Source organism: Misgurnus anguillicaudatus, chromosome 6 (assembly GCF_027580225.2).
Source record: "Misgurnus anguillicaudatus chromosome 6, ASM2758022v2, whole genome shotgun sequence".
Classification (NCBI taxonomy): Eukaryota; Metazoa; Chordata; class Actinopteri; order Cypriniformes; family Cobitidae; genus Misgurnus; species Misgurnus anguillicaudatus.
Genome location: NC_073342.2, coordinates 3,304,993 through 3,325,023, shown reverse-complemented (window position 1 = coordinate 3,325,023; position 20,031 = coordinate 3,304,993). Strand labels below are relative to the sequence as shown.

The 20,031-nt window shown below is 41.8% G+C and overlaps 1 protein-coding gene across 1 annotated transcript in view; it reads left to right on the top strand.

The window, feature by feature from the left end:
- The window catches only part of lrrk2 (leucine-rich repeat kinase 2), a 52,052-nt gene that overhangs the window by 17,108 nt on the left and 14,913 nt on the right, over positions 1-20,031 (top strand). Inside the window, exons 28-44 of the mRNA XM_073868357.1 lie at positions 84-265; positions 2,892-3,115; positions 3,208-3,335; positions 3,848-4,066; positions 4,527-4,728; positions 7,616-7,704; positions 7,778-7,965; positions 8,193-8,347; positions 8,631-8,777; positions 17,917-18,108; positions 18,224-18,370; positions 18,463-18,575; positions 18,699-18,889; positions 18,966-19,126; positions 19,209-19,379; positions 19,545-19,645; positions 19,730-19,930. Of these exons, the coding sequence (XP_073724458.1) occupies positions 84-265; positions 2,892-3,115; positions 3,208-3,335; positions 3,848-4,066; positions 4,527-4,728; positions 7,616-7,704; positions 7,778-7,965; positions 8,193-8,347; positions 8,631-8,777; positions 17,917-18,108; positions 18,224-18,370; positions 18,463-18,575; positions 18,699-18,889; positions 18,966-19,126; positions 19,209-19,379; positions 19,545-19,645; positions 19,730-19,930 (2,811 nt within the window). The remainder of the gene's footprint in view (positions 1-83; positions 266-2,891; positions 3,116-3,207; positions 3,336-3,847; positions 4,067-4,526; positions 4,729-7,615; positions 7,705-7,777; positions 7,966-8,192; positions 8,348-8,630; positions 8,778-17,916; positions 18,109-18,223; positions 18,371-18,462; positions 18,576-18,698; positions 18,890-18,965; positions 19,127-19,208; positions 19,380-19,544; positions 19,646-19,729; positions 19,931-20,031) is intronic.

The window sequence follows — 20,031 nt, the reverse complement described above, 5'->3', positions numbered from 1 at the left end:
GTCATTCTCATCAAATGAACATTGCAGTTTGTTGTATCTCTGTACTGGATATGGTATGTGATAGTCTTGTGTTGGTTTTTCAGATTCCTCCTCAGATCGGTCTGCTGGAGGACCTGACCTCTCTGGATGTTAGTCAGAATAAAGATTTGCGCTCTTTTCCGAATGAGATGGGGAAACTGGTACGTTTGTGGGATTTGCCTTTGGACGGCCTGCAGCTCCAGATGGACCTCAAACACATCGGCAGCAAAACCAAAGACATTATCAGGTCTGACTCTGTCTGAAGATATTTGTGCTGTAGATTGGTACATTTGGCCTTTTTACACTGAGTGAGAATATATTTGTCACAAATGATTACACTTTAGACTAAAGTTTAATGTGTTTGTGCTTAAATGTTTATAATTGTAACTTTCTGAATGATTTAGGTCTCAGTAAATGTATTTATGGTAGTGTGCCTATTCTCTTGTGTTCATTCTTTGTTGTTCTGTTGTTATAACATAGGATGTGCTGTTGTTCTAGACTGATCAATATTATGTTTTTCTAGACTGATCTGTGTCTTGTTGTTCTAGATCGGTCCGTGTCCTATAGTTCTAGACTGGTCCATATTCTGTTGTTCTAGACTGGTCTGTGTCCTCTAGTTCTAGATTGGTTTGTGTCCTGTTGTCCTAGACTGGTCCGCGTCCTGTTGTTCTAGAGTGGTCCATGTTCTACAGGTCTAGACTGGTCTGTGTTCTGCGGTTCAAAGTTGGTCCGTGCCCTGTTGTTCTAGACTGGTCTGAGTCCTACAGTTCTGGACTGGTCCATATTATTTTGTTCTAAACTGGTCTGTGTCCTGCTCTTCTAGACTGCTCCATGTCCTGTTGTTCTAGACGGGTCCGTGTCCTGCTCTTCTAGACTGCTCTGTGTCCTGTTGTTCTAGACTGGTTCATATTCTTTTGTTCTAGACTTGTCCGTGTCCTATAGTTCTAGACTGGTCCATATTCTGTTGTTCTAGACTGGTCTGTGTCCTGTTGTTGTAGATTGCTTTGTGTCCTGTTGTCCTAGACTGGTCCGCGTCTTGTTGTTCTAGACTGGTCCATGTTCTACAGTTCTAGACTGGTCTGTGTCCTGCGGTTCTAGACTGGTCAGTGTCCTGTTGTTCAAAGATGGTCTGTGTCCTGTTGTCTAGACTGGTCTGAGTCCTACAGTTCTGGACTGGTCCATATTATTTTGTTCTAAACTGGTCTGTGTCCTGCTTTTCTAGACTGCTCCATGTCCTGTTGTTCTAAAGTTGTATGTGTCCTGTTGTTCTAGATTGGTCCATGTCCTGTTGTTCGAGTCTGGTCCAGTCTGTTGTTCTAGATTGATCTGTGTCCTGTTGTTCTAGATTGGTCTGTCCTGTTGTTCAAGACTGGTCAGTACTCTTTTGTTCTAGACTGGTCTGAGTCCTACAGTTCTGGAATGTTGCATATACTTTTGTTCTAGACTGGTCTGTGTCCTGTTGTTTAAAGTTGGTCCGTGCCCTGTTGTTCTAGACTGGTCTGAGTCCTACAGTTCTGGAGTGGTCCATATTATTTTGTTCTAAACTGGTCTGTGTCCTGCTCTTCTAGACTGCTCCATGTCCGGTTGTTCTAGACTGGTCTGTGTCTTGCTTTTCTAGGCTGCTCCATGTCTTGTTCTAGATTGGTCCATGTCCTGTTGTTCTAAACTGGTTCATAGTCTGTTCTAGACTGATCCATTTCCTGTTGTTCTAGATTGGTCCATGTCCTGTTGTTCTAGACTGATCCATGTCCTGTTGTTCTAGATTGGTCCATGTCCTGTTGTTCTAAACTGGTTCATAGTCTGCTCTAGACTGATCCATTTCCTGTTGTTCTAGATTGGTCCATGTCCTGTTGTTCTAGACTGATCCATGTCCTGTTGTTCTAGATTGGTCCATGTCCTGTTGTTCTAGACTGGTCCATGTCCTGTTGTTCTAGACTGGTTCATAGTCTGTTGTTTTAGACTGATCCGTGTCCTGCTGTTCTAGATTAGTCCATGTCCTGTTGTTCAAGACTGGTCAGTATTTTTTAGTTCTAGACTGGTCTGAGTCCTTCAGTTCTGGAATGGTGCATATTATTTTGTTCTAAACGGGTCTGTGTCCTGCTCTTCTAGACTGCTCCATGTCCTGTTGTTCTAGACTGGTCCGTGTCCTGCTCTTCTAGACTGCTCCATGTCCTGTTGTTCTAGACTGGTCCGTGTCCTGCTCTTCTAGACTGCTTCATTTCCTGTTGCTTAGACTGGTCCGTGTCATGTTGTTCTAGATTGGTCCATGTCCTGTTGTTCTAGACTGGTCCATATTCTATTGTTCTATACTGGTCCGTGTCCTACAGTTCTAGACTGGTCCATATCCTGTTTTTTTAGAATGGTCTTTTTCTACTGTTTTGAGTCCTGCTGTTCTAGACTGGGCTGTGTTCTTTCTCTGTTCTAAACTGATCTTTGTCTTGTTGTTCTAGACTGGTCCATATCCGGTTGTTCTAGAATGGTCTGTTTCCTTCTGTTTTAGACTGGTTTGTGTTTCGTTGTTCTAGTACACAGCCGATGTTTTGTTGCATCTGGTGTTACATGGTCGGTGTCCCATTGTTCAAGAATGGCCTGTGATCTGCTGTTCTAGTGGTTGGTGCCTTGTTGATCTTGTACACACTCTGTGTCTTGTTGTTCTAGTCCATGGTCGGTGTCTTGTTATTCTAAAATGGTCAGTGTCTTGTTGTTCTAGTACATGGTCAGTGTGCTGTAGTTCTGGAATAATCGGTCTCCCATTGTTCTAGAACGGTTGGTATCCTGTTGTTCAAGAACTAACCATCTCTGTGCTACTGTCCTTGAAATGATGTTGATGTCCTGTTGTTCAAGAACAGTATGTGTGCTATGGTTTCTCAAAGGTTCCTGCAGCAGCGTTTGAAGAAAGCTGTCCCTTATTACCGCATGAAACTCATGGTGGTGGGTAGCCCATGCAGTGGGAAAAGTTCTTTGATCCAGCAGCTCATGAGGCTCAAGCGCTCTCAGTTGTGGTCCAATCGACAGTCAACGGGCATCAGTGTCATAGACTGGACCATCAGAAACAAAGACAGGAGGAGCATGCTGCTTAACGTGTGGGAGTTCTCAGGTCAGCTTCTTTACTACTACTTTAACTATGTATAGGTATAATAGAAAAAATTATTACAAGGAAGGACAAATGATACGTTCATTGTTGTGCAGGTGGTGAGGAGTGCAGTGGATGTCACCCTCATTTCATGAGCTCTCGAGCTCTGTATCTCGTGCTGTATGACCTTAGTAAAGGACCGAGTGAGATAGATAGCATCAAACCCTGGCTCTTTAACATTAAAGTAAGTTATGACCTTCAGCTCTATTCGGCATATTTCACAATGCTGTGTGTTATTTATTTATTTTGTTAAAGCATGGCGAAAATCATTAAAGGCTATATGAAGACTGTATATCAGTTTGGCAGATACTTTTCTGACCCATCATTTAAAAACAACTCAGACACACTGTCTTAAAACAACACTTACAAATATGAAGACAAAAAATTTTTTAAACATAATAAAATGGTATATACTGTATTTCCTGTAACTCAGTTGATATAGCATTGCATTAGCTGCGTAAAGGTTGTGGGTTCATTTTCCAGGGAACACACAATGTATTTATTTTATTATTTACATTTACATGCATTTGGCAGACGCTTTTATTCAAAGCAACTTATAGTGCATTACAAAGTATGTGTGTTACTTGGGTTTGAACCCATGACCTGTTAATGCAATGCTCAAATGCATGAATGTAAAAGCCTTTCACTTTTGCTTTGACTGCTCTGTCTATCTGTTCGTGTGTATCTCTTCATCAGGCTGAAGCTGGTCAGTCTCCTGTGATTGTGGTCGGTACTCATGCAGATTTATGTGAAGAGCGCCACCTGCAGGACTGTGTGTCAAAGCTGCGAGAGGAGCTGATGTTTCAGCAGGAGTTTCCAGTGATTAAAGAGAACCACATGCTTTGTGCCTGTGAGGAGTCTGAATCTATCAGCAAATTACGCAAAGCCATCTACAAAGAGCTCATTGCATTTAAGGTACTGAATTTACAGAGTAACATCACGAGACACAAGTATGTTGCATTTTTGATAATGTTAATCAACTAGATTTTTACATTTTCTAAGGGGATTTTACCAGGATGTTGTGAGGGCATCTGATTGGTTGCTGGGTGATTGTAAAAAAAGTGTATCATATTTTGGTCTTTTTAATTCCAATGAACATTAACTTGAGGAGTGTTTTATGGTCTAACAGGTGTGAATTATAAATCTAATCAATTAGTAAAACAAAAACATACTTGTACTTAACAAGCTACATTATTTGAGGTATCTTATATGTCCATAGCTTAAAGCATTAGCAGTAATAATATGTTGCTCACTTTAGTAAAAACTTCCATACTAATAACATCCTAACCTAACATTCATAGTCCGGTCAGCTGGATAAAACATTATTTCCTGATGAATATTCAGTTGACATTTAGAAATTTGTCATGCTTGGCAGATCCAGGGTCAGCCGGTAATGGGTCAGCTGATCCCAGACTGTTATGTGGAGTTGGAGAGGAGAGTTTTGCAGGAGAGGACCCGTGTCCCAGCTAAATTCCCAGTGCTCAGACATAGCAGACTGCTGGAGATCATACAAGAAACACAACTGCAGCTGGATGAGGGAGAGTTACCGCACGCTGTTCATTTCCTCAGTGAGGCCGGTGAGAGACAAACACGTTTTACTTTATTCTACGTCAGATTTTTACAATATGTTATCAAAGGGCCTTTTAAAGCACTCATAAGATGTGAAGACCAGATAGCATTGGACCAAATTACATATCAATGCAAAATAGTCTTTATGTACATTAACAACAGCAACATTATCATCTTAGTTTTTTTTCACAATTTTAGGTATTTAACCCACATTCTGACTATTTCCTGGACATAAATCTAAAAAAAAGTAGGACACTATCATTTTGACAATCAATGCCAGTGTTTCCTGCAGACTTAGGGCTCAGTCACACCAAAAGCGCTTTAAACGCTTGCAAACGCAAGGCGCGACGCACTGCCTTTTTTAAAAAAGAGCAGTGCAGCGCCGCTTTTCATATTGCTAAGCAACCACCGAGTCAGCTGTCTTGTCAATCAAATATTGAAGCGTGAGCGCTCTTTTGCTGTTAACTGTCATGTTAGCAGAAACTTTAAAAAGAGGGCGCTTGCTCTGACCTTGTTTGAGGGTGAGAGGTGAACAAACACGCAGGAGAGAGTGAGCGAGTGGAGTCCGGTTCTTCAAAGCAACTGTAAACTTCCCTCGACACAACGTAAGGCCCGCCTCTCCCCTCATTCGATTGGACAATGGAAGACGCGAATGACGTCAGGCGCTCCTCCGCTCTCAGCGCTCCTTCAAAAACGCGTGCGCGGCAGGCAGCAGAAAACCGCAAGGCGCTCGCCGCGCATAAACAGCGCGCAAACGCGCCCTGCCCATAGAATATCATTCAAAAAAGGCGCCTGCAACTGCCATAAACGCTTTTGGTGTGACTGAGCCCTTACAGTTTATTTGTGGCAGCACATTCGCCAGGGGGACGGGTTACTAACTTATATGCTGCCAGGTTTTTCATTTGTCGGATACGGAGCAAAACCTATTCTTGACGCATTAGCGCATACAATGGCGTGCACAACCCCACGCAAAATTGTGTCTTGGCTTAGCCCTCACGACCGCACACTCCGTGATGACTTGCCGTGATAAATCAGGCTTCAGAGTCACAGCCCAGCATGGCAACTGATGCCACGGTGTGTGTACAGGACCTGTTGTGTAAAAGAGAGGTAGTGAAAACGTGCGGTGAACACATCTATTTGTGTCGGTCAATCTTGATTTTGTGGCGGGCCGCCGCAAATAAATGAATGTAAGGGAAACACTGAATCCAGGTCCTTCTCAAACCCGTTACTATTGGGAACTAATGGAGGTTTACACATTACACAGCTTACACACCACTGTTTGGTCTCATTAACTGAATAAAACATGGACGTAGTGTCCATGACGTCACCTATAGGTCTCTGAAGAGGATTTCTGAAGGCCAAAGTTGGTGGGACTTGCCGTCACAATCTTATTCACTATATAGTATAGAATGTCTGCTGTAAAGTTGGGCATTTTACCATTGGGGGGGGAGGGTCTATGGGATTGACTTTCTTTTGGAACCGATCTCTAGTGGACAGTCAATGAATTGCAGTTTAAGCCACTTCCGTGTTGGCTTCGCGAGAGAGACCGGAAGGTTGCCCTTCAGCCGAATTTATACTAGGGCCGTTTGCGTACGCGGGCCGTCCACATGATGTCATTTTTGTCATCAGGAGGGTCTGTGGTCAAGCATGAAAATGTAAAAATTGCTTAAATTTACTTTTTTTCCCACCAGACATTGAAAAAAAAGTCTGGAGTAAATGGGAACATTAATTTAAAAACTTTTACTTATCATTTAACACTTTTTGTAACATAATTTAAAAAATTAGTCCTAAAAAATCTCATAACCGCAACAGTCAGAAAACATCAACACTGACATATTTTCAAAATGACATGACAAACCTGAAAGAACATCATTTGGAGATTCTGCACATGCATTTAAAATCAAAGTATTACGCTTCTATTAATTAAATTAACATTTAATAAGCATCTGTTGCGGTAATGATAATCAAAATGTCATGTAAGCATTCTGACAAGACAATATTTCAAATGAACTGTAAAAAAATGATCTTACCTGGTAGCCATCTTGAAGTAACTGGTCCATGTGCTTGGCCACTCAAAATCAAACTTTATTAAAATTCTGTATGTGTGCTTAAACTGTTCTCAAAAAAGTGTTGCGGAGGATGAGAACATCAGGCATGGACACATCATTTTCCTAATTTTTCTTCATTATTAGTATACATGAATATTCAGTAAATATTTTTTCTGTCATCTAAAGTAGTTTAGCAAAACATCCATTTATTTTTTTTCTTAATATTTTTGTGTTAATTTGATTAAATTACAACATAACGCATGTTCAAACACAGCCGGACACATTGCGGTAATGAGAATTTCAGCAGAAAATGAGGTAAAATTTACAATTATAAATTCTTATGTTGAAATCACACATTGTGCAAGGTAGAACACAGTATTGTGTTAATTCTGATGCTTTTTAATGTTACTATATTACACATTTTAAAGCTAAAATCATTAGTGCCATGGTGTTTCAATTGTTTCGTGAGAATCACCCATGCGTACAACAGCGCATGCACGAGAAATGTTTGAACAAGAGAGTCCACTAAGGTGGGAATACAAATAATACAGTACAATTATCGCAGAAGATTGCGCACGATCGATACAAATAAGCACGTTGAAGAAAGAATAAAATATTTGATGTTATGAAACTGACAATATCTTGTAAAATCATTCATTGGAGCAGTCTGGGAATTTACAGTACAGCATGCACTAATTATTTCAGTCAGACTGCTCAAAAACAATTTGTGTAGATGCCATTCAGTCAGACTGGAGATTGTGGTTTTGGAAAGCTCTTTGGTATTTTTGTGTGCAATATGCAGTCAATCGGTGGTCAGTGGACTGAGACTGGACTCTTGTGTCTCCAGGTGTCCTTTTGCACTTTGATGATCCAGCGTTGCAGCTAAAGGACTTGTACTTTATTGACCCACAGTGGCTTTGCAACATCATTTCACAGGTAACACACACACTTGGCTCAGCTAGACATTCATAGCAGAAATATTTCTCTAACATGTTTCATCAATTATTAGACGTTGACATTGAGGAGCTCAGGTCAGTGGGAGAGCGCAAGAGGGGTGGTGCAGCGTTCCACCATAAAGGAGTTTCTGGAGAAAAGCCGCTGTTTCCCTCAAGACCAACTCACCCAGTACTTCAAACTGCTAGAAAAGTTCCAGATCGCATTGCCATTCGGAGATGATCAGCTACTTGTACCCAGCAGGTATAATTGGAGTATCATTTTCCTATTATCATGGTATAGATTATTTTGAATCAGGGGTAAACGACAACAGAATTGCAGTTTGTAGGCACTAGAATTTGGTAATTTGAAACAAGCTGTAAAAAGTTATCGGCAGATGTCATTCAATTTGAATATATTGGCACAGACATTTGGTCAAATTAATATAAATATATAAAATTGATAGAAAGTTCTGTTTGTTGTTTCCCCAGCCTCTCAGATGACAGGCCCGTGATTGAGCTTCCTTACTGTGAGAACTCAAAGGATATTGTTCGCCTCTATGAGATGCCCTATTTCCCCATGGGTTACTGGTCCAGACAGATCAGCCGCCTGCTGGATATGTCCTCATTCATGCTGTATGGGAGAGGTAAATAGCCACTTTTTTTTCTGCACCTCCACTGGTACAGTGATCATGAAGTAGATTGTGTTGCTAGCAACAGCAAGTCTTAAGTCCCAGTTAAAATACACTGATGAAATGTTTGTGTACGAGCCTGTGAATTAAGTAAATAACGGTTGTTAGATTTTAGGCTGTTGTTTATGTTTATCTAATGCATGACTTTCATCACACCTACTGTATAGTATAAGTCATGTCAATGTTTGTTTATTAAAATTTGGTGACATAATTTTTGCTGCATGTGTGTACTCTTTAGAGAAAGCGCTGAGGCCAAACCGCATCTACTGGAGAAAGGGCATCTATCTGAGTTGGTCTGCTGAAGCTTATTGTCTGGTGGAGGCCTCGTCCCTGGAGGAAAACCCGGCTAGCTTCATTAAGATCACGGTCCCCTGCTCTCGCAAAGGTGAGAGACCCATTAGGTGTTTCAGTTAGGTTATCTTAATAGTTACAGTGGCGGTGATGATACTAATGATGGTGGTTGGGATATGATTGTGATGATGATGATGATGATGCAGGTGCTTATGGAGATGTGATGACAGTGGTTGGAATATCATTCTGATGATGCAGGTGTTTATGGTGATGTGTAGGTGTTGATGATGGTGGTTGTGATGTCATTGTTGTGATGATGATGAAGCTTCTTATGGTGATAAAGAGTGGTGGTTGTGTGATGATTTTAGTGATGATGATGCAGGTGCTTATGGTGATGTGATGATGATGGTAGCATCAGCTGCTTTCAGATGGAGCGGCATTTACTACACAAAGCGGTAGTTCACTGACAATCGGGGCAATTTCGCATCAATTATCGCGGACGTATGACCTAGGGTATGTATGCGATATGGCCCAGCTTGTCAGTGAACTACGGCTTTGTGTAGTTAATGCCACTCCATCTGAATAGCAGGTGATGGTGATTTTCTACTAATCAAGGAACCGGCTTTACTGACGAGATGTGCATGATATCACATGCAAATTATCGGTATATGTGATAGTGATGATGATGATGCAGGTGCTTATGGTGATGTGAAGGTGACAGTGTTTGTGATGCCATTGTGTCATAATGGTGGTGAAGCTTGTTATAGTTATGTTCAGGTGATGATGATGATGGTGGTCATGTCAGTATGGTCATGATGATGGTGAAGCTTCTTAAGGGTGATGTACAGGTGGTGGTGAAGATGGTGGTTGTGATACCATTATGGTCATAATGGTGGTGAAGCTTCTTATAGTGATGTTCCGGTGATGATGATGATGATGATGGTTGTGATGCCATTGTGGTCATGATGGTGGTGAAGCTTCTTATAGTGATGTTCCGGACCGGTGGTGGTAATGATGATGATGATGTTTGTGATGCCATTGTGGTCATGAATGTGGTGAAGCTTCTTATGGTGATGTACAGGTGGTGATGATGGTGATGGTTTTGATGCCATTGTGGTCATGATGGTGGTGAAGCTTCTTATATTGATGTTCCGGTGATGATGATGTTTGTGATGCAATTGTGGTCATGATGGTGGTGAAGCTTCTTATAGTGATGTACAGGTAATGATGATGGTGATTGTGATGCCATTGTGGTCATGATGATGGTGAAGGGTCTTAAGGGTGATGTACAGGTGTTGGTGAAGATGGTGGTTGTAATATCATTGTGGTCATGATGGGGGTGAAGCTTCTTATAGTGATGTTCCGGTAATGATGATGGTTGTGATGCCATTGTGGTCATGATGGTGGTGAAGCTTCTTATAGTGATGTACAGGTTCAATTCAATTCAATTCAATTTTATTTATATAGCGCTTTTCACAATACTCAATTGTTTCAAAGCAGCTTTACATTAATAAAAGCAGTAAAAGCACAGAAAAACGACAGATAGCATAACATAATACACAATAGCATAAGCAGTCAAATTTGCTGCGGCTATGACGCGACATTATGAGCGAGCATATTACTAATGTAACGTCGAGAAGAAGCTAAGTTAAGCCCAAGCAGGCTACCTCCCCGGGGTAAAAAACCCCCTAGGAGAAAAAAAACAAAAACCCCGGGTTGTTTAGCCGAGGAAATAAAAATAAAAGTCCTAGGAGGGAAAAACCCTTGGGAGATATACATGTATATACACACATATTAACGGATAAGGAGCTTAAGCAGAGATTAAGCAGAGATTAAGCGGATATTAAGCGGATATTAAGCGGGTCCTGCCGGTGGTCGTTGGTCAGGCATCAGCTGGGCATCACATTGAAGGACGACCAGTAGATCAGAGGTGTGCCGACTTTCACATCTACCGGAACTGGGTCTGTTTGTCCCATTGTCCTCAGGGTCAATGGGACCCAGGGACGAGACAGGGAGAGAAAAACAAAATCATATTAGCGTAGGGGCCGTTCACATGTAATGCAAGTGTCACACAGTGATGTGGTTGAATCAGCTTAGTTTCAGACAGACTAACTATTGCAGCATAATTATATTATCCACAGTTGAGGATTTTGCAAATTGGGGGCCCACTGCGACGGTATATATGGTAACTAAGGGTCACCTTCCGATTTTTAAGAGAAAATGAAACCTGTCGACCCGTTTGACTAAGGCCTGTAACCCCACTGTCGTCGTTAATGCAGGTTCAGTGGCAAACGGGTCTATATTGCATACTATTTACAAGATCACGAAAAAACGCCAAAATCACAACCCAACCCTACGTGCCAACCCGTTTGACTAAGGCCTTACGCCCCACTGTCGTCGTTAATGCAGGTTTAGTGGCAAACGGGTCTGTATGGCATACTATTTGCAATACAAAGAAAGCGCCAAAATCACAACCCAACCATACGTGCCAACCCGTTTGACTAAGGCTGGAGGCCCCACTGTCGTCGTTAATGCAGGTTCAGTGGCAAACGGGTTTGTATGGCATACTATTCACAAGAACACGAAAGTTCCAAAATCGCAATCCGACTATAGGTTAAGATAAGATTTTTATTTATTTATTTGGTTGATCTGTGTTATGACCGCGAGTGCTTTGTTCCGTACAGATAACTATTTTTTATTTATTTATTTGGTTGATCTGTGTTATGACCGCGAGTGCTTTGTTCCGTACATATAACTATTTCGAGTTAAGTACTTTTACTAGACAAATTATGCGAATGCTTTGTTGAAGAGAAAAGTTTTAAGTCTAGATTTAAAATTATCGACTGTGTCTGATTCTCGGACATCGGTTGGTAAATCATTCCAGAGCTTAGGGGCTAAGTAGGAAAATGACCTTCCACTTTTAGACACTTTTGATAGTCTAGGGATAATCAAGAGACCAGAATTTTGCGACCGTAGTGTGCGTGATGGATTGTATTCTGATAGTAATTCTCTAAGATATGAGGGTGCTAGGCCATTTAAAGCTTTGTAGGTGATTAGTGATATTTTAAATTGTATGCGATATTTAACTGGTAGCCAGTGTAAAGATGCCAGAATTGGGCTTATGTGGTCATACTTTTTAGATCGAGTAAGTACCCTTGCGGAAGCGTTTTGAACTAGCTGAAGCTTGTTTACTTGATTTGCATGGCATCCCCCGAGTAGCGAGTTACAATAGTCTATTCTAGATGTCATAAAAGCATGGATAAGCTTCTCTGCGTCAGATGTAATCACCTACAAAGCCTTAAATGGCCTAGCGCCCTCGTATATTAAAGAACTACTATCAGAATGCAATCCATCACGTAAACTGCGCTCACAAAATTCTGGTCACTTAATTATCCCTAGAATATCAAAAGTGTCTAAAGGTGGTAGATCCTTTTCCTGCTTGGCCCCTGGGCTCTGGAGTGGTTTGCCAAGTAGTGTTCGAGTGTCGGACACAGTCGATCAATTTAAATCTAAACTTAAGACATTCTTCTTTAACAAAGCATTCACATAACATGTCCAGTAAATGTACTTTTTCCGCAGTAGTTAGTTTGTCTAGAACAAAGCACTCACATACCTCATATGGGTAATATACTATTGCCGCAATAGTTAGCCTGTCTGGAACCGAGCTGACTTGAACCACTATAATGTTTGACACTTGCATTGCATGCGAACGGCCCCTACGCTAATAGAATTCTGTTTTTCTCTCCCTGTCTCGTCCTCGACCACGAGGACCATGAGACAAACAGACCCAGTTCCGGTTGCTGTGAAGATCATTGCATCACTGATCCACTGGCTGTCCTTCAACGTGATGACCAGCGGATGCCCGACCAACGACCACCGGCTAAACCAGTTTAATTCGCTTACCCGCCTCCTATCCCTACCGTTTCTATAAATATATATATATAAATATATATTAATTCCTCCCTAGGGTTTTTGTCCTTCTAGGACTTTTTCCCACTGGGTTTTTTTTTCCTAGAGGGTTTTTAGTCCCAGGGAGAGTCAGCCAACTTTGGCATAACTTAGCATTTTACTGTATACGTTACGTTATTAATATGCTCGCTTGTACGGTTTAACCGCTTTCTCTACTTCTTATATTATCTATTGATTATCTGTGTTCTCCTCTACATCTTCTCATGTAAAGCTGCTTTGCAACAATTAACACTTGTGAAAAGCGCTATATAAAAAAATTGAATTGAATTGAATTGAAATGTAGACAGTATATGGCGTATTTTCGAGATATTTCTAAGATGGAAGAATGCTGTGCGGCAGACGTTGGCGATATGACTATCGAAGGATAAGTTGCTGTCGAACATCACACCTAAGTTCCTAACCGTGGAAGATGGCACCACAGTGCAGCCATCTATGTGCAACTTGTAATCTGACATATTATGTTTGTAGCGATTCGGTTCAATAATAAGTATCTCTGTCTTATTGGAGTTCAGCTTAAGAAAGTTATGTGCCATCCAGTCACTAACATCGCTAAGGCAGTCTGTTAACTTAGAAAACGTGTGTGTTTCGCTGGGATGTGAGGAGATGTAAAGCTGGGTATCATCCGCATAGCAGTGAAAACTTATGTTATGTTTCCTGATAATGTCTCCTAGAGGTAACATGTATAACGAGAACAGGATAGGACCTAAAACCGATCCCTGCGGTACACCGTATTTAACCAGGGAGTGATATGACTCTTCCTCGTTTACATAAACAAAGTGATAGCGATTGGTTAGATACGACCTAAACCAGGCTAGCGCCTGACCACTGATACCAACATAGTTTTCTAGTCTATTGAGTAAGATTGTATGATCTATTGTGTCAAAGGCTGCACTAAGGTCTAATAATATAAGAATTGAGATTTCACCACGATCGGATGTTAATAGGAGGTCATTTGTAACTCTAAGCAACGCTGTCTCTGTGCTATGGTGGGGCCTGAATCCTGATGGGAACTTTTCATATGTACTATTATTTGTCAAGAATGTGCGTAACTGGCTTGCCACTACCTTTTCTAATATTTTCGAAAGAAAAGGGAGATTTGAAATTGCTCTAAAGTTATTAAGCTCTCCCTGATCAAGCTGTGGTTTTTTAATCAGCGGTTTAATAACTGCTAGTTTGAAAGCTGTTGGAACATATCCTATTTCTAGCGATGAGTTAAAGATATTTAGAACCGGGGTTGACACTACAGGGAATACCTCTTTAAGCAGTTTTGTGGGAACGGGGTCTAATATACAGGATGATGATTTGGATGATGTAACTAGTCTAGAGAGCTCATCTATTGTAGTAGGTTTAAATGAATCAAGATGTTCGTATGGTAGTCTAGTGTTAAGTGAACTAACGGGTTGAGTGGTGGCTGCCTGGGTAACTACGATGTTTTCCCTTATAGCCGTAATTTTGTTAGAAAAGAAGTTCATGAAGTCGTTACTATTGTGTTGAAGTTTACTATTGGTTTCTGTTTGTTCTTTATTTCTAGTCAGTTTTGCAACGGTGCTGAAGAGGAAACGAGGGTTATTATGATTCTCATTTATAAGCTTGCTAAGATAGGTAGATCTGGCGGTTTTAATAGCCTGTCTGTATTGTTTAACACTCTCTTTCCATGCTGCACGCCATACCTCTAACTTTGTGCTTCTATAATTTCTTTCCATTTTCCTAGTTGCCTTTTTGAGTGCTGCGGTGTGATGATCATACCATGGAGCTGGCGGTTTTTCTTTGATTCTCTTTTTTCGAATGGGAGCAACGGCATCCAATGTGTTAGAACAGACATTGTTTAGGTTTTCTATTACAATATCTAGATCATCAGAGTTATCTGCTACATGTTTAATTTGGGACAGGTCTGGAAGAGTGCTAATAAATCTATCTTTAGTGGTGGAAATTATTGTTCTGGCTAATCTGTAGCATGTTGTGGATTGACTGATCCTATCTAGAAGTACAGTGTATGACACAAGGTAATGGTCAGAAACTGCATCACTCTGAGGTGATATTTTGATGTCATTAATATTGAGCCCGAGTGACAGAACTAGGTCTAATGTGTGCTTACGAGTATGCGTTGGCCCTGTCACGTTTTGTCTAATATTGAGAGAATTTAGAACATCCATAAATGCACGTCCTAGTGCATCTTTTGGGTTATCCACATGAATATTAAAATCACCAACGATAAGAGCTTTATCTACAGTGACTACAAGCTCAGACAGGAAATCTGCTATTTCTTTAAGGAAATCTGCATGGTGGCCCGGAGGTCTATAGATTGTAGCTAAGGCAAAAGAGAGCTGTTTGTGGTTACGATCGGTTATTTCCATATTTAACAACATTAGTTCGAATGATTTAAATTTTACTTCAGATTTTTGGTTTACTTTAAAAATTTTGTTGTATATTGTAGCTACACCACCCCCTCTCCCCTTTAATCGAGGTTCGTGTTTATAATAATAGTCTTGTGGGGTGGATTCGTTTAAACTAATGTAGTCGTCTGCTTTAAGCCAAGTTTCTGTTAAACAGAGTGCATCTAAGTTTTGGTCTGTAACTATTTCATTGACAATAGGTTCTTTATTGGTAAGCGATCTAATGTTAAGAAGGCCGAATTTTAACATTCGAGGTTCATCTGTTAAAGTATTGTTGTCTAATTTTATATTAATCAGATTTGTACCAGATGTGGCAAGCAGTGCTCTGTATTTATTTGTTCGGGGAACAGATACAGTTGAAATGTGTTGATATTCTGGTAAGATTGACTCGAAGTGCTGGGATATAAGTGATCTTGACATATCACGGCAGCTAACAGATGGACGGTTAAGCCGATCCGTCTGTTGTCTGACTTGTACCCTGGATAGTCAGACTGTATTCGAAGTAAGACTATTGGTCAGATTTATAGAGAGAATCGCACTTCCTTCCTGAGATGGATGGAGGCCATCTCTCTTTAGCAGGTCAGGTCTCCCCCGAAAATGCTTCCAATTGTCTATAAACCCTACGTTATGCTGAGGGCACCATTTTGACATCCAGTCGTGAAGAGACAATAATCTACTGTAAGTTTCATCCCCCCGGTAGGCGGGGAGGGGACCAGAGCATATTACATTGTCTGACATTGTTTTAGCAATTTCACATATCTCTTTAATATTATCTTTGGTGATCTCCGACTGGCGGAGTCTGGTGTCATTCGTGCCGGCGTGAATAACAATTTTAGAAAACTTACGCTTAGCATTAGCCAGCACTTTAAGTTTTGATCTAATGTCTGAAGACCTGGCTCCCGGTATACAATCGACTATGGTGGCTGGTGCCTCAATGTTTGCGTTCCTAAGTATCGAATCTCCAATGACCAAGGCACTTTTAACAGACGTCTCAGTCGGTGTGTTGCTTAGAATATCGAACCTGTTTGAAATTACCAGGGGGGTCTTGGGTGGGCACCGGAAACGACTTTGCCGCCTGACAGTCACCCAGTTAGTCGGCCCCCTTGACTCAGATGATGGAACCGAGCTATGTGTATTACGTTTAACACTAGGCGCACCCGAAACAGTGTTAGTAGCATTAGCGGTATTAGCGTTTGTAGCATTAGCGGTATTAACGTTTGTAGCATTAGCGGTATTAGCGTTTGTAGCATTAGCGTTCGTTGCATTAGCGGTATTAGCGTTTGTAGCATTAGCGGTATTAACGTTTGTAGCATTAGCGGTATTGCTGTCATCAACTAGCGTTTGGATGCGCACTTCTAGTTCTGCAATCTTCTCCGTCAGCCTTACTACTTCAATACACTTAGCACAAGTAAACCCCTCTGTGCTGATGGAAGAAGCTAAACTGTACATGTGGCAAGTAATGCAGGTTACAATAACAAGCGGAGTCTTACCGCTTTCATGTTGGGTGATGGCGTCTTCGGTCACCTGGACGCGGTCCGTGAAGCTACATCGCGAGGGAAGCTCACTCGCAGCACGCCCCGATCGCCTGCGGACGTCTGTAGCCAGTGTGATGTGAGGCAAGCTGAATCTGCGACGGCCGGGCAGCGGCTCCTCCACGGCTTCCCGATCGCTTTCATTCTGGGCGATGGCGTCTCCGTTCCCTCAAGCGCGGTCCGTGAAGCTGCACCGCGTAGGGTGTTCGCTTTTTGCACTTCTCGGTCGCTTGTGGATGTCTGGAGCCTGGGTGAACTGGGCGCTGTACTTCGCGTAGGATCTGCGATAACCGGGTATCAACTGCTCCACAGCTTCCCGCTCAGGTGAGGACAGGTCTGAATAGCATACAGTGGATGAGTCCGCCATTAGATCGGCTGTTTGTTGATGCTAGCGGGCTATATGCTAACACTGGGTGTTTAGCAGTGATAAATCGTTTCACGTGGTAGTACTGCTCAATAGTCGTCACGGTAAAGTATTCTTGAGATAAACGAATATGTTATATTATATAAATAGGAACAAGGTAGTCAGAAAATAGGATTTGGATGATAAACTCGACGGAGCTCTGATGCACGACGCTCACTCTGACTCTCACTCTGACGTAATCATCTCACACACAGGTAATGATGATGGTGATTGTGATGCCATTGTGGTCATGATGATGGTGAAGGGTCTTAAGGGTGATGTACAGGTGTTGGTGAAGATGGTGGTGGTAATATCATTGTGGTCATGATGGGGGTGAAGCTTCTTATAGTGATGTTCCGGTAATGATGATGGTTGTGATGCCATTGTGGTCATGATGGTGGTGAAGCTTCTTATAGTGATGTACAGGTAATGATGATGGTGATTGTGATTGCTTTGTGGTCATGATGGTGGTGAAGCTTCTTATAGTGATGTTCAGCTGATGATGATGATGGTGGTTGTGATGCCATTGTGGTCATGATGGTGGTGAAGCTTCTTATGGTGATGTATAGGTGATGATGGTGATTGTGATATGATTGTAGTGATAAAGATGCAGGTGCTTATGGTGATGTAATGATGATGGGGGTTGTGGTATGATTTTAGTGATGATGATGCAGTTGCTTATGGTGATGATGGTGGTGGTTGTAATGTGATTTGTAGTAATGATGATTTAGGTGGTAATGGCGATGTGACGATGATAAAGGTGGTTGGGATATGATTGTGGTGGTGATGATGATGCTGAAGATAATTATGATGATGTCATTGTGATGATGATGATGACAATAATAATGGTTGGCATATGATTGTGGTGATAATGATGAAGGGCATGTTATAGAAGTGCTGATGGTAGTATTGATAAAGTCTCTGTCCTATATATAGGTCGTGTGTTGTTGGGACAGGTCGTGGATCACATTGATTCTCTGCTGGAAGAATGGTTTCCAGGTCTCCTCGCCACTGATGTTAACGGCACTGGCGAGACGCTACTAAAGAAATGGGCTCTTTACAGCTTTAATGATGGACAAAACTACCAGAAGATCCTACTGGAGGATCTGCTTTCCGATATTAATCCAGGTTTTGCCAATTCTTTCATGTTCTAAAACATAACACATTTCAATAATTCAAAGTATTCAGTCTATTCGCTGTTCATCTCTTAAGTGGCTGTTTAGTCTTGATCTTTGTCTTTAAGATGGATTACTGGTGAACCCAGGAGATCCCAGTTGTACTTTGCCCATCTCTCAGATATCTCCAGATCTGGTACTAAGTGACCAGCCATCCAGCATCATACTGGATCCAGAACAGCTGGAGATGGAGCTGTCTGCAGAGTATCTGCTGGGTCAGTGCTCAAAAAAGAAAAACGCTTGAAATGTGTAAATAAAAACCTTACTATCATAACGTAAAGAAAAAATAACATCCTTTTTATCAAAGGTGATGGAGGTTTCGGGTCTGTATATAAAGCTGTATACAAGAATGAAGAGGTTGCCGTGAAGATTTTCAACAAACATGCATCTGCACTTTATGTTCACCGGCTGGTGCGACAGGTGAGTAAACATTTGTATTAATATACTTTATTTTGGTCCATTTGGTCCCCCCATTGATACTTAGCCCTAAAGACAAGTATCACCATCAGCACATTCTTGATATGAAACCTTGATTGTCTGCAGGAACTGATAGTACTTGGGAAACTGCAGCACCCCAGTCTGGTTGGGCTGTTGGCCGCCGGGTGCAACCCTCACATCTTGGTGATGGAATTGGCCCCGTGCGGTTCCCTGGACTTGCTCTTTGAGCGGAAAACATCAAGTCTTAGCCGGAAACTTCAGCACAGGATAGCACTACACGTGGCAGACGGTCTTAGGTGGGTATCTGTTAGCTATGTAACACAAAAGCTTATTTTACATGTATTCATTTATTTCTATGCTTTGTCCAAACAGATATTTGCACGCTTCAATGATAATCTACCGGGATCTGAAGCCACACAATATTCTCCTGTTTAACCTGAAGACAGACTGTGAGGTCATCGCAAAGATTACAGATTATGGCATAGCGCAGTACTGCTGCAGTATGGGCGTCCGCAGCTCAGAGGGAACCCCAGGTCCATATTGATTCATTATAAACTACCGAACAGAGGCTGCTTGTTTTGTGTATGCTTATCTCCAGGTTTCACCTCCTTTCAGGCTTTAGAGCACCTGAGGTGGCTCGGGGAAATGTCATCTATAACGTCCAGGCAGATGTATACTCATTCGGCCTGCTGATGTATGACCTATTTACCTATGGCGAGCGCATTTCAGATGGGATGAAGTTTCCCAGTGAGTTTGATGAGGTGGCTGTACAGGGAAAGCTACCAGGTAATGTGCCGAATTCCTTCGTATGGGGCTGCTCTCCTTTCTGTGTCAATATAAGACTTTAGTCTTTAAATCCTGTGTTGAGGGTTATATTTATATGTTCTCATGCGTTCTGAACAACATGAAAACGTCCGTAATAACGTTTGATTGATTGCCTCCATCATGTAGATCCAGTGAAAGACTATGGCTGTTCGCCGTGGCCGGGGTTCGAATGCTTGATGAGGGACTGTTTGAGAGAAAACCCCCAGGACAGACCCACTTCCATTCAGGTATGACATCTGATTCTTCTGGGCCACTGGAGGACTCGGATGTTTATAACGTAATGTGAACGAGTTTCTCTGTGCTTGTTGTAGTTGTTCGACCGTCTGAACTCTGCAGACATGCTGTGTCTACTGCGAGAGCGGACGGTGTTGGGTTTGCCTGGCGAGTGTTTGGCTGTCTCCTGTTCAGCGGGAGAAAAAGACGCTCGTGTGTGGATCGGGGGCGGCAGCAGTAGCCAAAAGCTGGGCTGTGTTACATCACTGGATCTTGAGACGGGAACAAGCTTACAACAGGTACTAAATGATTTGCAGAAAAATGCTCAATTTAAAATGAATCTATAGAAAGATTTTAACCTGAGCAAGGAGCGGATTTTTGAAAGTCGAAGAGCTCATGA